The following is a 19,148-nucleotide window of genomic DNA, read 5'->3' on the forward strand; positions in this document are numbered from 1 at the left end:
TTCGAGGAGGCCGTGACAATGTCCGTTTTCGAAACGCGTTCGTACCTTTGTTCGCGGCATTGCCGCGCGCATGAGACAGTAAACGAAAGTCTATTCGGGACGATCAATTAACCGTTCGGCCATTAGCAGCCGCAAGAGAACGAGCCGGCCGGGCCCCGTGGTAAGGCTAACGAACTCGGCGCTGCCACACGTTCCAGCCATTATCCGTTCCGACCGAGCTTTCGACGCGCGTGCATCGTAGAAAATGATTATCGCGCGAGCGCGACGAATGCATCGTTATTCCTGATCGTCGAACGAAATTACCGTACGCCACGATACGTCGTGACCCGCGGTTTCTTTTCACTTTCGTATTACGAGCGCGATCCTTCGCGAACGAAACACGCGAGTTTCAAACGGTGGCGTGGTCCTCGGGCGCCGTTTCTGGTGCCAGAAGCTGGCCAAAAATGATCGGACAATTATTTTCGTCGATCTTGTTCACCTCGGATTCGAAGATCGAATGCTTGCTCTTTATAAAAAGAAAAAAAAAGAAACTTGCTCCACGATGTTTCCTAGACGAGGAAAACAACCTCGGCGGTGCAAACTCGTCGTCGCACCTTGTAACTGCTCTGACGAAGATCTTCGTTGACAATCGGCGACTATAAAATATACAGGTAATATTAATTATACAAGGCTGTCCCATAGTGACGGTATTTCCGGGAAATGAGGGGTTCCTGAGGTCATTTCAAAGAATTTTTTCCTCGGCGAAAATTCAATCCGCGGTTTTGTTTATCAAAACTGGCAACAGTCTCTCAGACCGGCAATAATAGCAGGGCAGGGAAAAAAATAAATTTTTGGAATAGTAAATAGAGTGGAACTAGACTCGCGGATTATCATATTTACATTTATAGCAAAAATGGATAAACGGAACACGGAACAGTGAGGACGAAAAAAAAGAAATGTTAAATACTGCAGTAATTATCTCCATCTGACACCATTAAAAGAAGAAATCAATTTTGACCTAATTTCTGTGTGATACGAGAGATGATGGCAACTTCTATTTCGCGTAGAGATCCGCAGTCTAACGCTAACTATTCTTTCAAACAGTAGTTACATACGGATAATACGTAGTTAAATATACAGAGTATCCCGTAATCACGTTAACACTCGGAACGGGTCGATTCCCGAGGTAATTTGAAGTAACATTTTCCTCGGCGAGAATACAATCCGCCGCTTCGTTTACGAGTTATCCGCGATAAACGGTGACCAATAAGAGGCGAGAGCTCGGTTAGCGCCCGGCGGCCCAGCCAACGAGCGCACGAAGCCCAGTTCCGCTGATTGGCTCGGCCGCCTCGCGCCAACCGAGCTCTCGCCTCTCATTGGTCACCGTTTTTCGCGAATAACTCGTAAACGAAGCGGCGGATTGAATTCTCGCCGAGGAAAAAGTTTCTTCAAATGATCCCAGAAACCTCCCACTTCCGGCTGTTAACATAATTACGGAACGCCCTGTACTCGAAATGCTATTTCCGTGTGTAACTACTACATCAAAAAAAAAGAAAAGAAAAAGAAAAATTGACTTGCCATCTTCTGCGTCGCGTGAGAAGATGAAAATATTTACAGTCCGTTTACGTTTATCTCGGGAATCTATTTCTCCCCGGATCGGCAATAACAATGAAGGGCGAAAAGGTGTTCGAATATTTTTTGCCTGGGGTGCTGGCTAATCGCAAATTTCTTTTGGGAGAAGGCACCGCTGCGCGTCGCAGTAAGACGCGGTTCGCAGAAAGGACGAGCACGAGCGATTGTGCATCGAGCCGAGGACACCCGTGGGTGGGGAGGGCGGAAGGACGAGAAAGAGAGAGAGAGAGAAAGAGAGCGATAGGGAGAGAGAGAGGGGGGAGGAAGGAGAGGCTGCATTAATCGTCCGGGAAGGTGCATCCTGTGCATCGTATCGTAGGTATGTTCAGCGTACGAGCGCGTAGACTGCGCGCTACGAGCGAAGAGAGAGAAAGAGAGAGAAAGAGAGAGATGGCTAGGGAGAGGGGGGAGGAAGGGAGAGAGTGAGAGAGAGAGATAGAGGAGAGCGCAGGGTTTCGCGCTCTCCTTCCCGGCCACCTCGTGCCTCCTCGGCCAACTCGGTGCCCGCTCGTGCGCTCGAGCAGCTCCGAGGCGGACAGCTCCGAAGCGGATTCTCAGTCTGCTGCTGGCTGGTCTCGTGCGTGTGTCGGCTCCATCGTTTCTCCTCGCCCGTTATCAGAGTACACAGAGTGTCACGGATCTAAAGGACCGTCCGGTGGATCGCTCACCATGCCCCTGGATCCTCGAGCTTGAACCCTGGACCGTTCTTCTCTCTTCTCGCCCGCACGAGATTGGATTTCGAGTCAGCGATTGTTTACCGCTCGACCCGGCGAACCTGTGTGAGTACCCTAATTTATTCTTCTTAGATCTCCCTGTGTGTGCCCGTCTCTCTCTCCCTCTCTCTTTTTTTGTATATTCGTGGTTAATCCGTGTGTTCGATCGGTCGGTGATCTCGCGACTCGAAACGCGCATCCGCCCGCATCGTGGAGAAAGCTGCCCTGTTACACGGGACAACAGCGAGTACGCCGAATCGTGACGCAAGCAAACCAATCCAATCCAATACGCGTTGTCCCGCAACTGGTATCTCGCGTTGGAATACGAGCTGGATCGTTGTCCGCGGCCAGAACGGCCGATTTCGAGCTGCGAGGACCGCTCCGCCGGCTGGCGATTCACGTTACTTCGTGTTTTTAACCGGCCGATCCGCGGCCCCATTGTCCACCCCGCGAATCTCGATTTCATTCTCGACGATTCAATCTCAATTCTATTGCCACGCACACCGTATTCGTACCGGTGCACCAGCGTCAGCTGCTGCTCCTTCCTTCGTCGTTTGAAAAACAAGGCTTCCAACGCCGTTTCAGGATATCTTCGTTGCGATAAGGATACCTTCGAATCGTGATAATTTTCTTCTTTTACGTTTTCTTTTTTTGTTTTGTTAAGTATTCTTTCAGTCGTCGCTATTTTTTCTGTCGGCTAGCGTGCTTCATTTCGTTGACCCTTGTACGGCGAAGGCAGGGTCAACTTGACCCGCGAGCGACTATGCTGCAGCGTCGACGCCACAGGCTTCCGACACAAACTTCGTTACAGCAGAAGCTCGATCGTCCGAATTCAAAGTTGACGGTCGATTACTATTTAGTTTCGATAAATTATTCATACGATCGTTTAAGGCGACTGACGGGATCTGTTTCTTCTTTCGTTAATTAAGTTAAACTAAATTAAATTACATTAAAATAATCTGAATTAAATTATATTAAATTAATCTGAATTAACCCTTTGCACTCGATTCTAATTATATTTCTGTTCTAATTATATTTTAAACATATTTTCTACAGTGTTTCTATTTTATATGATTTATTGCGATTTATGCATATAAAAGCCTATTTTGGCAAGTAAAAAACTTGCAATTTTAAGAGTCTTTTTAGATATAAACGAGTCTGACGCTATTACAATTACTTTGAAAAATAATATAGCAATTTTTAGTGGCGCCCCAGAGTCGCTACTCGAGTGCAAAGGGTTAAATTATATTGAATTAATTTCAATTAAATTAAATTCTTCTGAAGTTTTGTATATTCGACTTGCCGCAGTTCAGCGATAGGGATAATGTTTCATAAATGTAGCGATCGCGATCATTTTTTTAAATACTTTCTTCATCGTCGAATTACAAATCGATATTTTTCTGTCGAACGATCATGATAAATCTGTCGAATGATAAATTCGTAAGCTGTTTCCACGTATCTTCTTCGCGATAAGGACAACGTTTCACGGGCATTTCAATCGCGATCGTTTTTTTTTTAAACACCGTTTTAATTGCTTTTCTATCGCGCAGCGTGTATAAGATAGAATACCGAAACGCGTTTTCGTGTTCCACGAACTGAAGGAAATTATTATTTGTTCACGATGACGACACAATGATAGCGCCAGAAGGAGTCATGGCTCCATTTAATGCGTCATTTACGAGCTCGCGGTTAGGATAAAAGATTAGGCAATCCGTTTCCCTGCGTCCCGTTTGAATGCGTCTTTGCGAAAGAACGGCTACCGTTCGCGATGTTCTCTCTGGAAAATTGATTCGCGACTTTTCCTCGCGGATACGTTCGTGCTCCATGCGAAAAGCGTATCGCGCCTCGTGCGAAAGATGTGTATCGCGTTTTCCATGCAAAATGTGTATTGTACTTTGAATTGAAAAAAGGTGCATCGTTGTTCCGAATGATGAACGTGTGTGCACGTCGAGTGAAAAGCGTATCGCACTTTGAATGAAAAATGTATCGCCTGCAGCATAATCTTCGTCAGACTTATCGCTATCGCGTGAATCATTCGATTTCCTTAGACTCTTTTTACCCTGCCGAAAGCAAACACGAAGATTCTTTTTTACTGATAAGATATACATTCATAGTTCGGTTCACGCTTGGGAAGACCTTTTTCGACGTGGATCAACGGATCACACGCTTTTCAAGATTTTACCCCGAGGAACATACCTGCTCGGATCTAATCAGTACGACGTATCTTCTGAAAAAAACTAGAGCAGCTTCTTAAATAATCGTGTAGTATTTTTAGAAATCGTTTAGCTGCAAATCGTGCAAGTCCCTGTAAAATTGTGCGGCTCTTTATAAAATCATACACATCCCCAAAAAATCGTACAGCTCCCTAGAAAATTGTATGTAATACCAAAAAAATCGTACACCTTCCCAAAAATTCATACACCTCCCCAAAAAATTGTACATTTCCCCCCAAAATCGTACACCTCCCCCAAAAAATCATATGCTTCCCTAAAAAGTCGTACACCTGCCCAAGAATCCGTACACCTCCCCAAAAATCCGTACACCTTCCCAAAAATTCGTACACCCTTCCAAAATTTCGTACACCCTCTCAAAAATTCGTACACCCTCCCAAAAATTCGTACACCTCCTCAAAAATCCGTACACCTCCCCAAAAATTCGTACACCACCCCAAAAATTCGCACACCTCCCAAAAAGATCTTAGATGCAGCAGACGATCACTAGAGCTCGCAAGAAAATCGTAAAACGTGCGGCCAGACTTGGAAGCCTATAAAAAGCCATGCACAGTGCGCTTAAAGCAATCGCGGAGCTCGTTAAAAGGACCATGGTACATCCCACGAAACGAAATCGCCGCTGAAAATAGCGAAGCTCGTGTGATACGGCTCGAATTCGTAACCGGCGTGTTTTCGTGCGCCGATTGAAAGAAAGTTGGAAAGTTTTCCGCGTTCCGTTCGGCTCGTTCGATCGTCCGGGGTGGTTCCCAGACACGCGGGGCAGACACCTGTGCGCATCCCCGTTCTCCTCCGAATTAGTTCGAGCATTCGGCCGGCCCGCCCCCGCACGCAGACCCGCAAATATAGACTCGCCGAGATCGAAGACTTCCGGGCCGTTGGTCTCGTCCCCCGCGTTCCGTGTTTTCGCGCAGTTTCCGCCAACAAAGGCATCAAAGCGTTCGTTAACCGGCCGCGCGCAGGAGTCGCATAATTGAAAAGACCGGTCTAGTCCATTATACGCGGCCGCTGCTGCCACCCTCTCGAGAACCACTTTCCTCGGCTTTCACGGCTGTCGGGTTGTCCCGGTCCCGTCGAACGGAAAACAACCAACTCGGCATCGATCCGCTGTCAACGGCTCGCCTACTTTCCGCGACGCGGTCTCCCGTCGCCGCTTTTCCAAAAGCAACTCCCAGATCCGATCGTTCGATCCGTCTCGATCATTGGGCAAACGTCAGAAATTCGAAGTGTCATCGTTTAGAACGCGGACTTTTATGCGAAATAGAAAATCTCCGGCTCGGACGCGAGAAATAGAAACTAAATAGCGAGGACTTTCGTTCGGTAATGTTCGATAAAAATTGGTCAACTTTGATCGATGATAATTTCGCGAGAAAACATCGTAGGATGACGACGTTTCTTTTAAATCAAAGCTTGAAACCTCTACGTTAAGACAGTATTTCTCGATTTTAAGTTCGACGCACCCTCGCCACTGGATCCCTTCGAACGCGAGGACGCCATGTTTGTCACATTTTCAATGTGACAAGTTTGTCGAGTTTGACGAGACGCGCGGACTTCGTAAAATTTTGTTCGCGGATGCCGTTTGCAATCGAATCAAGTTCGATCCTTCCCGTTTAATTTAAAAAGAGATACACTACGCTGCGATTTTTTTTCGCAAAGATAGGGCACTCCGAAGCGACCCCTGCGCATTTTCAAAGTAAACCCGCAGGTGTACGATATCGTATACGTTTACACGTGTCGCGTGCGTTAATATTGTTGTTTCAATATCAATGCAGTCGCTTTGTAAAACCGTGGAGCGCTTCTTCGTGATTTCCCATGGAGTCTCGAGACCGATCTCAGCCGTTAATCAACGCGGCGGCTACGCAACGAACAAGTTAATCCGAGTCCGAGCGACGCGATGCGTGTCGCTTTAAATTGGAATCTCGTATTTTTCCCATGCGGGCGTGCGGGACACTGTCAAACCTGTCGCGGGGATTGCCGGTGTCCCTGACAGACTCGAGTGAAACCGCGGCCCCGTTTCCCGGTTCGTGAGAAACTGGAAAGACCGTCGACGGTCGCTGGAAACCGCGCGGCGGGACAATGAAACGGGGGGGAGAGAGAAAAAAAGAGAAGCGTATCGCGATTCGTATTCGCGACTGGCAAGCCACGGGTTTCCTTATCAAGATCTATCAGCGCTGCCATGGCTGCCATAGTCGTGCGTGCCGGCGAAGCGTGACGGCCGCTGCGGCGCCGCCGCCGCCGCCTGTTCCGATCGCTCATTTTTCCGCGATTCTCACGGAAATGATAGTGCCATCTATCTTCCCTATATTGCTGGAAAACTGGAGTATTGCATCGGTGTACTGACGATCGGATTGCGGACGTTTATGCATTTATGGAAAAATTGGTTAGTCACGATTTTAAGGAGTGTACGAATTAAAAACATTTTTAAGCAACGACGTATGATTTTTAATCTGCTGTGATGATTCAAGGAAGAATTAACTAAAATAGACAAAATGAAACAAGAAAATAAAATAGAATAGAATAAAATGTTATAAGGTCAGACAAGAAAATAAAATAGAATGGAATAAAATACTATAAAATAAAATAGAATAGAATAAAATAGTATCAGATAAGATAAGAAAATAAAATACCATAAAATAAAACAGAATAGAATAAAATACAATAAATACCCTGCAATTGATGCAGACAATTTTTATTTTCAAACATTGTTTCAATTTGTCCACGGAGAGATTGAATAGGAAATAATTTAACGGGGAAAAGAAATGAGGCAAAATTTCAGAGGGACGAACGAAATGAAAATGAAACGCGAAAGAAAACATGCAGCAACGATGTGGTTGTTACCAGCAAATTTGTCCGTAGCTTTCGTTATCACGTTGTTCCAACGTTATTCCGCAGTCGATCGGCACCCTAATCTCGACGAGACTTCTCGGGCAGATTGGAATCCATCGGCTCGGCATGATTCTTCATCCCGCGGCTCGCCGAAGTTTCGCCCAATTATCGAAACTTCGCAGCGCACTCGGAGCTTTCGCGGGAAGCTCTCTGCTAAAATCAACGAAAACGAGGCAATTAAGAAGCGAGATAATTTCGAGGAACGGCGTTGCCGGTCGCGTGCGGTGCTTCCTCGCCGCGTGAAATACGCGGGGGCAACGATAATACGTGCACAACCGACAGAAAGTAAGTCACGGGAACGGAAATTCGCGAGGATCCTTGCTCCGGCGATCGCAGGTGGACGCCCGTAAGCTGCGTTCGCAGCTGCGTCGCGTCTCTGCGCTCTTTCGGAGAGCAATTTGCTATTTGCAGCGGGGCGAAACGAAGCGAGAAAGACAGGGAGAGCGACGGAAAGAGAAACGAGGAAACGCGTTTCGGAATGGAATCGGCGTAGCCTATCGAACCGGCGGCTGGAATGGCACGCATGGAAATTGGATTAGTGTGTCAGCCGCACGCGCCGCGTACGAGCTATGCGCGATCGCGATCGCTATCGAATTTTCGAGCCGAGACAACCGTAGTCTCATCTACTTAATTGATCGGTGTTAATCGGCACCGATGGCAATGCAGGTGATCAAGGATTTTCTCTGACGACCGGTTTGTCATTCGTCAGAGTGCGATTGCTCGTAAATGCGATTATTATACTGTGTTCAAGGGTTCCTAATTTTTCGGAGATTCTGTTCGCTGCGACGAACATGTTCGTCATGCTATCGCCGTTGCAATTGTTCGGCTATGTTTCAGAATTAATCGGGGTGTGCTGAAACGAATAACATTCTATAATAATAATAATTTATTCGTGTATGCGGATGGAAAAACCCTTTGTCACAGGGTTATGTCAAGAAGAAGAAATAAAGAAGGAATTTATTTAGCAGTCGCACGAGTGTAATCAGAATAAATGAAAGCAAATAGAATAGGATAAGAATAAATAAGACGGAATTAAACTAGATAGAACTAGATAAATCTAAGTAAAACTAGATAGAGCCAGATAAGTCTAAATCAAACTAAGTGAAACTGGATGGAACTGGATTAATCTGAATAAAACTAAATCAAACTAAGTAAAACTAGATAAAACTAGATCAATCTAAATAAAACTAAATCAAACTAAATCAAATTAAGAGAGTAAAACTAGATAAAACTAAATCAAACTGAATAGACCAAAATAAACCAAAGTAAAGTTAAATCAAACTAAGTAAAACTAGATAAAACTAGATAAATCTAAATAAAACTAAATCAAATTAAATAGACCAAAATAAACAAAAATAAAATTAAACCAAACTAAGTAAAACTAAATAAACCAAAATAAAACTAAATAAAATTAAATAAAAATGTCTATTATAATGGTACGACGCAAAAGCAAGAAGACCAAGTATAAAAATAATGAAAATTCTGTCACGTTTTTGTCGAGCACTTCGAAGCACACGCGCATCCACGTGGCTGTGATAGAGGCACGCTCACGTGGATCAAGTACTCGCGATAAGATGGAAGCGAGGCATACCGACGCCGATAACAAGGCGAACGTATAAATAAACGGAAACGCAGCGCGCAATTGTGTGCACAAGCGTTCCTCTTTAATCGTTCGCCAAACAAGGAGAACCGCCTGGAACTTGTACGATAGCGATAAATACGATCTTCACGGTTCTCTGGTCCCCGTTGCTCATCGATCTTAGACAACGCTAAAATTAGTTTCAATCGTCGCGGCTTTATCGGCGCTCACGATCCTGCTAAGAAAAATATTATTCACGCGAGACGCGCAGAAGTAAACTGCAACGACGACAGACCTTCGATTCACGCTCGTACGAACGCTTTTCGCCGGCTGCGTTTAATTAGGAAGCATGTATCTAGACTGCGAAATTTATGCGCGCTCGTTGCATTTTTCTGACCGTTCCGCGTGGCATTTTCGATCGTTTCGTAACCGTTGTTTTAAACATTTTCCAGAATTTTGAAGCGTTGGAGTTTTCAAATACTTTATTGCATTTTTAAGTGTTTTACAGGATTGTTAAGTATTTTATAGAATTATTGAGCAAGCATTTTATGCATTTTACATAATTTCCCAGCATTTTGCGTCATCTCTCCAGGCATTTAATCGCATCATCGAGCATCTCGTGGCACGTTTCGCCTCGTACCCGGTATCGTAACACGTCCAGAAGCGTCCGATACGATTTTTATCTTCCTCGGAACGTAACATAGCCGCACTGCGCCGCGGCATGAATTTCCTCATACGCAATTTTAACGAACCAGTTCGCGTTACAACGATTTGGAGCAACACGCGATAAGAGATCACCGATTCCCGCGTCTTGCAGGAGGCAAACGTAATTAAAACAATGCTCCGTCTGCGTGTCGAGGATTCGTCTTTCGATATATGTATGTCTGTATAAATGTATATGTATGTACGTATGCACTTGGAACGAGGAAACGCGCGCACCATGCGCTCGATTTTCGCGGTCGGAGAAATCGAGGATCTAGGATTTCGCGGGTTCGGCGGCCATGCGATTTTCCGGATATCCGGCGAATGCTGTCGAGCGATCGAAACTTACCGAACCCGTTCACCCACGACACTGAAAGTTACCGTAACAGAGAAATCGGTAGTTCGGAACGACAGTCTCCGTTTCACCGTAACGAATCACGCTTCTCGCGTGATCTCGATCATTCACGGACGAAAGCATTTTCCGTTTCGTTTCCTGGTGCATCGAATGCGCTTCGTGTCCGAGTAATTATTTCGCCGTAAACATGGTGGGCGCAACATATTCGGTCGCAAATCTTAAGGTGAAATGTGGGTCAAAATAGAGGATAAGGATTTACATTATTGATAGGGACGATACATTTTTGTTTCAATTTTGTTTGTCGAGATTGTTTTGGCACATATTTATTTCATTTTTGGGTCTTACGATTGATGAAGGACAGTTTTATTTTATTTTCGCGTCTCAGAATTGACTTGGAACATTTTTATTTCGTTTTTGTGCTTTGGAATTGACTTCGAACATTTTCATCTTATTTTTTGGGTCTTTGAGTCGACTTGGAACATTTTTATTTTATTGTCTGGGTCTTTGAATCGACCTGGAACATTTTTATTTCATTTTTACCTGCTGTAATTGACTTCAAATATTTTTATTTCATTTTTGTGTCTCAGAATTGACTTGGAACATTTTTATTTCATTTTTGCTTCTTATAATCGACTTCGAACATTTTTATTTCGTTTTTGTCTCTTATCTAATTGATTTAGAATATTTTTCTTCCACTTTCTTCCATTTTAATAGATCTAAAATAAAATAAATATAACAAAGCAGATCCGAAATAAAATGAAAATACCAAAATAGATCTAAAATGAAATAGATTATCCGCTTGAAATAATATGTCGAACATTGTTCCGGGGGCGTTCGATCGGCACAAGGAAATTTCGAACGAACGGAGCAAGAAGAAGCCAGCGAAGGGCCTTAGGGCCCGGCTCGGTTCATCGACCCATCCGTCCGGCCGCTTCTTTCGTGGCCACCTTTCTCTCGACGAAGGTGCACTTGGTCCGAAGGCGGTCCGTTTTTCGCTGTCTGGCGACGCGTGCAACGAAGAAAGTGCAAGGTTCGCGATGTTGGCTCTCTGTCACGGAAATGGAAAGTCGATCTTGCTCGTTCTCGGAAGTTTGGTCGACTGGCAACGCGCCAGGTGAACTCGGTCAAGGAAAAGTTACCGGGCCACCCCGAACGCGGCCGCAGGATTTTTCCCTTTTCGTTTTCCTCCGCTCGATTTTTCCTACGTTCGATTTTTCTCCGCTCGATGTTTCCCTGTTGTTCGCACGATTCGAAGCCGCGCCGTTGCGAAAATCGCTGAAACGTCGTGAAAAATGGTCGCTGCCTCGTATTTACACGTTTTCTTGTTTGCCCCGTCGTAAAGCTGTCCGCCATTTTATCGCCTCGTTTACGATCGAACGGCCCCGGAGTTAATCGACGCTACCGAAAATTAAAGAATGCGATTTAACGGTACAGTCTTCGCGATCCCCGGAAATTGTATTTCCAAAATTATTGCCGATTTAATGTTACGGATATTAACCCTTTGCGCTCGATGATATTTGAACTCTCCTGAACCGGCATTCGCGGATTTAACTGTAAACTTTTACACATTGTCAGTTACATCTCGTGAACCTTCAACCTCTGAATTATTTATTTCTCGATTTTGAAATTGATTTTCACATCGACGCTCTGATTCTGCGATGAAACTTCAATTTTAACGATCATTTTGTATTCGATCGATAAATATTCTGAAGCAACGTTTTCTTTCTTATTTCCTAATAGATTTTTTGAAAGTTGAAAGTTATGGTAAAACATAAAAGTTCACGCCGTTTTTCAATTTACACGGCGTTATTTAAGGAACTGGAATCCAATTAAGAGTTTCAACGGTTTCGTTCAACCTCTTTCATACTTAAATTTCGAATGTTCATCAACACATTATCTGGTTTAACAATAATTTTTCTAAAATCATAGATCGACGGAGTTTTTGTAAAAATTGTCCTCGAACCACAATAATTTCATCCACGAATGCAAAACTAATTATTTCGATCGATATATAGCGCAACCAGTTTCCTCGAAATTATTATCCGTAAGAAAGAGTCGGCAATGCAAAAATTGTTTCGAATTACAGCGCGTTTTTTTTGTTCTTTTGTTGCCTCAGAATCGTCGTTCGGGTATAAAGGGATAAAGAATCGTTGGCAACAGCGGATTCGCTGAACGTCGGTCGCTCGGTTGATTAAAGTAAACTCGTTATCGGGCTGAAATCTCCGTGTAATTATTAAACGATTAATATCCGCGCGAGCAAAAACCTTTGTCCAGGTTTCTCAGGACAGCGTTTATTAATCATTATTCCGAACTATGCGAAGCACGATGCGCCGGCGATCGCTTTCCGATAACGCAAACCTGTTCCGAGGAGACTATTACCGATAATTTCGACGCCGCAGAATGCTGGAAACAACGACGAACTTCTGCGTTGCAGTTTCAACATATTCTCCGCTTGCCTGCGCTTCCTTTAACACCTTGACTGCCACGCCAAAGACCTTCACGATATCCCAAAACGGTTTATATTGTAAAGTTAATTTCGTAAAAATTATTTTTGTGACATTTCATTTTATTAAAATCATTTCATAGAATTTATTTTATGGAATTCATTTCTTAGAATTTCTTTCATTAAATTCATTTTATGGATTTAATTTCATAGAATTCATTTCATAGAATTAATTGCATAGAATTCATTTCATAGAATTAATTTCCTACATTTAATTTTATAGATTTAATTTCATAGAATTCATTTCATGGGATTAATTTTTTAGAATTAATTTCATGGGATTAATATTTCAGAATTAATTTCATACACACAATCAATTTCACAGAATCAATTTCGCAGAATCAATTTCGCAGAATCAATTTCATAGGATCAAACCTCATAGGATATCAATCTCGTAGGATCAATTTCACAGAATTAATTTCGCAAAATAAACTTCATTTCATAAGCATTCGTGTAATCAAATGGAAATGGAAAATCGAGGGACGTTTGCGCATACACGACCATTTTCCGGTCGGAAGGAACCGCGGGCCCGAAGGAGGTCGGTCGTCAGAAACGAGATCCGTGTGACTGCATCTTTCCCAGCGGCTCTTCTCTCCTCTCTCGGGTCTTCTACGGTCGTTTTTTCTTCTTCTTACACAACGGGCTGGCGTCGTTACGCTCGCGGCAGAATAATCGTCGATCCTAAAGCCGGGCCGTTTCTCGAAGGACTCTCCGCCGCCGCGGCGAACACGCACACTCCGAGATTAATCGGCGCAGAATTAAACCGGTTCTCTCTCTGGACGCGACGATGCCTCCTCGAAACGAACGCGAGGTATCGCCGATATCCGAACGAGAACCGGCTAAACGCCGAACCGTTTTCTTCTCCGTACGGTCGCGAAATTCGGCTTCGTCGCCGCGACCGCGCGCGCGCGCGCGCCAACACAAAACGTAGAATTATTCCATTCTCATTCTCGATCGCGTAGAAACTGGTCCGCTCCCACTAGCAATCTCCGCTCCACATTCTTATCCCGGTGCGACAGGTGAAATCAGGGTTCCCTCGGCGATCGTGAATCACTGTGCTGCAGACTCGTTCCGTTTCCACGGGGTTTCGATCAATGGACGATGTCGAATATTCGACGTGTCGGAGATCAGACGTTTTCTCTAGTTGGAATAGTGGTAACGTTGTTTCTGACGTTAATTAGGATTTTATGCATTTGTTCGAATTATTATTGAAATTATATTAAGAGAATTATATTAAAATTATATTTTAATACATCTTGTAATAATATTTTTTATATTATTTTCAAGCGTAACAGGACTGTACTTCGTATAACAGAATTATTGGAGAAGAACAATTTTTACTTTGCATAAAGATCTGCATTAAAGATTTATGGCAAAAGTTCGTAGAATTTTGTTGTCAAAATCAAAAAATTAAATCAAAATTTTAGATCGTAATTTTAGATCAAATTACAAACAGTGAAAAGAATCGGAAAGACTTTAAATTGCATTAATTTTGAATTGATTAAAATTATATTTAAAAAATAAATAAATATCCACGCACCTTCTATATCTTGTAGCAAATGCAGAAAATATTTATTTTACATGAGAATCGCAGTCGAACGTCGGTTTTTGTCCCGATCGCTGTGCGATCGACGATGGAAGTCGCGTCCCGATCGGAAATAATCGAACGGATCACTGAAAATAATTGATCACCGAACGCACAGCTGTGTACGATCGTTCTCGTCATCTGTCCGTCGCGTTTAGAATGCACACCTAATCTCTGCGCACACGTTTTCCCGAGTTTACGAGGCGATCGAAGCCTTCGATAATTCAAGAAATCGACTTTCACGAGTTCGCGATGTTCGCGGTGAAGAAAAATCGCCTGTCTTTTATCGCTCGAAACAGAAATAATTTATCTCGTGCGTGTCATACCGGAAACTGTAAATCAATTTTTAAACTTGTTTCCACGCGATCGCGTCTAGATGATTTAATGCCACTCGTTTCGTTCGCGGTGGAAACTCTCGGTCGAAGTGCATTCTGCAAAAATTGCGCAATAAGGAACTGTGTTCGAATAATTTTCGATATAAATGTTACAGACATCCGTTCGTTATCGAGCAAGTTTCTCGTTTAGAGTTAATTGAATTCAGGTTATGTTTAATTCGAGTTGGTTCAGAGTAACTTTATTATTTATTTCATTTGTCTCTTTTTTGAACATTCTGGCATCTACAGATTTTCAAGACACGTTCAAGACAAACAAAGCACGACTCGCGCCATTGCAATTCCGATGCACCGAACTCTCATCGCAACACGGATCATCCTCGAATTCTCTCGCAGCGTGCGGGAGATTCAGAATTCCCTCTGTAATTCGTACAAACGAATTGTTCCTCCGCCGCGTACGTACGCGTACAACGAGGCGCAAGATCGCGCATTGTCCGTTCGAAATAATAGGAATCGCGCAGCGTTTACCGAGATTCTCTCGCAGCTCGCGTGCTCGCGGAGCACCCAAAAGGGTTCGCTACTCGCGTCGCGAGAAACAATAGGCGCAGCCTCGCGGTATATGTACCTTGTTCTCGGACGGCCCGTTTCGTCGTTTCCTATGCTGCGAACCTTTCGAGGAAAAGGGTGTGCAGCGAAGCTCCTTCACGCCGACCGTCTCCGAGAGATAAAGAAACGCGAAGCTCGGAGGCTGAAGCACCGCGGAAAAACGGACACAACGGCGGCGCGAGGAAGCCTCGTCGAGTGTCAGGTGTCAAGACCCTGAAACCTCCTTCGCACCGGGAAGAATATCCGAGAAGACGGGCCGGAACAAGGTCGATTTTGCGATTTGTGGGTCAGCCGGTTTCGATACGCCCGTTTCAAACTGTTCAAAGCGGCTGCCGACTGTTGTTCCATCGTTGTTCTACTCGGGAGAAGTTAGGCTGTCCAGCGGACTCCGTTGCTGGATTGAAATGTTGTCTGATATGCTTGGGATTATTTGCGATTTTGTTCGCGGACTTTTGCCCACGTATTTTTTAAATAATTGCGTAGCTAATATTCTGCATACCGGACCCGGGAAATTATTTGAAACCGTTGTGTGAAATAATATTATTTGAAATATTATTTGTGAAATCATTATTTCTGGTAACATTGTTAGAAATAATTAGTTGAAATAATATTATTCGAAATAATTAGTTGGAATAATATTATTCGAAATAATTAGTTGCAATAATATTATTAGAAATTATTATTTGAGATATTCTTCGAAAGAATTATTTAAGACAATATCATTTGAGATAATAGTTATATTTGAAACAACATCATTTGAGATAAACATATGAAATATTATTCGAAATAATGATTATTTGAAATAACATCATTTAAAATAATTATTTGAAATATTATTTGAAGTAATTATCTGAAATATTCTTACATGAAATATCCTTTGAAATAATTACATGAAATATTCTTTGAAATAATTACATGAAATATAATTTCAGATAATTATACGAAATATTCTCTGAAATAATTATTCGACATATTACTATCGTTTATTCCGGACACAAATAATTATCGTCTATTTCCATCTGACACGGTCATAGTTTATTTTCATTTCAAATATTTATCGTTCACTTTCGTTTCCAAACAGTTCCCCGATTCGCCTCCGTTTAGAACGGTCGCTGTTTATTATCGTCTCAAAGAAAATCTTGCCAAGGTAAGCCGGAGATTATTGGCGATCGTTGGGGTTGCAAGGGACTCGAGTGGAACTAAAAGAGAAAACGCATTCGGTCCTGGAGCACCCGCGGGAACTGCAACGGACGGTCAACCGAAGCGATCCTGGTGCGCCGGCTAATGAATCATTAGTGGTCCTGTTACTCCGTTAATGCCTCTTAGCCTCGGCGAGTCTGTTCCATATCCGGTTGGACCGAGGCAGAGTCGAGAGAGCAGACGAAACTCGTCGTGCGCGCGTAGAATCATGGGACGCGGCTTTAGGGATCAAGGCGCTCGTTGCAATCCTGTTTCTGCATCTTTCTTCTCGAAGGACTGGCTCCTCGCATCCATATTCCTGCCCGAGACCGATCGTCCATGCGTGGATCGCGAGATCTTCGATCATTTATTACATGGCCTGCATCCCAGTGCACACTCGTAGATCTTTGCGCGGTGCAGGGACATTGTGAGCTGCGTGAGGACATTGCAAACTGCACGGTGATATTGTGAATTGCATAGGAATATTGTGAATTGCGTGGGAATATTGCAAGTTGCATAGGAATATTGCAAACTGCACGAGAACATTACAACGCAAACTGCATAGGGATATTACAAACTGCATAGGGATATTACAAACTGCATAGCGATATTACAAACTGCATAGGGATATTACAAACTGCATAGGGATATTACAAACTGCACAGGGATATTACAAACTGCACAAGAACATTGTGAACTGCATAGGAATATTACAAACTGCATAGGAATATTGCAAACTGCATAGGAATATTGCAAACTGCACAGGAATATTTCAAACTGCACAAGAACATTGCAAACTGCACAAGAACATTGCAAACAGCACAAGAACATTGCAAACAGCACAAGAACATTGCAAACAGCACAAGAATATTGTAAACAGCACAAGAATATTGTAAACTGCATAGAAATATTCCAAACTGCATAGGAATATTCCAAACTGCATAGGAATATTCCAAATTGCATAGGAATATTCCAAACTGCATAGGAACATCGCAAACTGCATAGGAACATCGCAAACTGCATAGGAACATTGCAAACTGCATAGGAACATTTCAAACTGCATAGGAATATTGTAAACTGCATACGCACATTGTAAACTGCTTTAATATCGTAAAAAGCTCGAGGGATGGTCGAAGACCGTCCGTGGACGAGTGTCTCACTGCTCGAAATGCATCCCAATCGAGAGCAATTTACGTACGAGCCGCAATTGCTTTCAGCTGTCACGTTTATTGCTTCTTCGCTGCAAGTCATCGCGGGTCGAGCTTCGCTCTAGTTCCCGTTGGATTTTTAAGAACCGTTACCGAAATGATCTGATGACAATCTCGTAGACCGGGTGTAACCGTCGACTTTGCTGTATAATTGCGACGGAGTTTCCAAAAACGGATCGTGGCAAGCTTTCGTAAAATCCGGGGAAATATTTTGAGATCAAATTCGCAAAATTCTATGCACGATTATTCTAAAATTTTTAATATATTGATTGCAAAAAAATAAATATATTAGGAAACAAACAAATTTAATGTTTTTAATATTAAAAATTACTGTATATAATATAATATATCGTCCTGTAGATAATATAATTGGTATAATAAAATATATATATATATATATATTCTAGAAATTAATAGTGTAAAAGGAAGACAATATGAAGTCAATAAGAATAATATAATGAACATAATAAAATATACTAAATAATAATATAGCAAAAGGAAGATAATATAAAATTATAAAAATAATATAATAGATATAATAAATATAATAAGTATAATATATATAAAATGTACTGAAAATATATTAAAACGTAGATTCGTTTCTTCTCGTTATTTTCACTTTACTCTGCGCTGAAACGATCAACGTTTTAAACAATCGAGCTATTCTCGAGGAGATCGGTTCTCGAGCGAACAAATTCTGCACGTCGAATCGGCGACCATGCGACGAATTCTCTGCACAATTCGACTGGAATTGCTGAACGTGGCTGGCGTGCTACCGCGACATTCTGGTCACGTAGTGGTGCTTGAAACGTGCGTTATCGTCCTCGAAAAAATAATATATATCGCGCGTGTTCCTTGAGGCCGGCGAGCGATTCGCGTCGGTTTCGTGCGCGTACCACTCCGTGGTACCCCAGAAAGAAACTGTATAATGGTATACTCTCGCGACAATTTCGTCGGTATACTTTAAGCACAAGTACACTTGGTCGATTGCGCGGATCTTGTTGAAAGTCCGTGAAACATGCGTTGCCTGGTGCGACAATGAATATCCCGATTAACGGGGACCGTGAGCAGAGCGGATATACAGTCGCGAGGTTGTCCGCGTAATCGCTCGTGTTCCCCGCTAGGATAAAGATCTGGTTCCTGGAACCTTTCTCATAAAATCGCTGACCCTCGGTCATCGAATCCGGTTATCACCTGCTCGAAAGTCTTCCTGATTCGGCTGATTTGAACGCGAGTTCCTGTCTGCTCGAACGGGGCCATACTTAACCCTTTCCGATTGCATTTCGTCCGTTGCTGCGGCGATGTCAGAGTCTTCGCAACCTTTTAGTTTATTGTTGTTAATAATTTCTTAATATTTTTCTTTGCTAATTTCTTAGTCAGCTTTTAATCATTTCAACTTACTAATTTCTTGATAGTTTTTTAATAATTTCTTATTAATTTCATAGGAATTTATTACAAATTTCTTGATAATTCTTTTCCTAATTTCTTACTAATTTCTTAGTAATTTATTATTAATTTCTTGATAATTTCTTGATATTTCTTTTCCTAATTTCTTTCTCATTTTCTTTCCTAATTTTTTTACTAATTTCTTGATAATTTCTTAATAATTTCTTATCAATTTCTTTCCTAATTTCTTTCCTAATTTCTTACTAATTTCTTCC

The 19,148-nt window shown here is 42.7% G+C and overlaps 1 protein-coding gene across 2 annotated transcripts in view; it reads left to right on the forward strand.

The window, feature by feature from the left end:
* Window positions 1–2,099: 2,099 nt before the first annotated feature.
* Window positions 2,100–19,148, forward strand: part of MESR3 (misexpression suppressor of ras 3) — a 36,468-nt gene continuing 19,419 nt past the window's right edge. The window contains exon 1 of one of the 2 annotated variants that reach the window (XM_033482187.2): window positions 2,100–2,390. Coding sequence is in view for 1 of the 2 variants with exons in the window: in XM_076518484.1 (XP_076374599.1) it covers window positions 6,921–6,932 (12 nt within the window). In the remaining variant the exon portion in view is untranslated. Of the gene's footprint in view, window positions 2,391–5,933; window positions 6,933–19,148 lie in introns of those variants that run through there. The other variant, XM_076518484.1, reaches the window with a different exon arrangement.

Source organism: Megalopta genalis, chromosome 2 (assembly GCF_051020955.1).
Source record: "Megalopta genalis isolate 19385.01 chromosome 2, iyMegGena1_principal, whole genome shotgun sequence".
In the NCBI taxonomy this organism is placed as follows: Eukaryota; Metazoa; Arthropoda; class Insecta; order Hymenoptera; family Halictidae; genus Megalopta; species Megalopta genalis.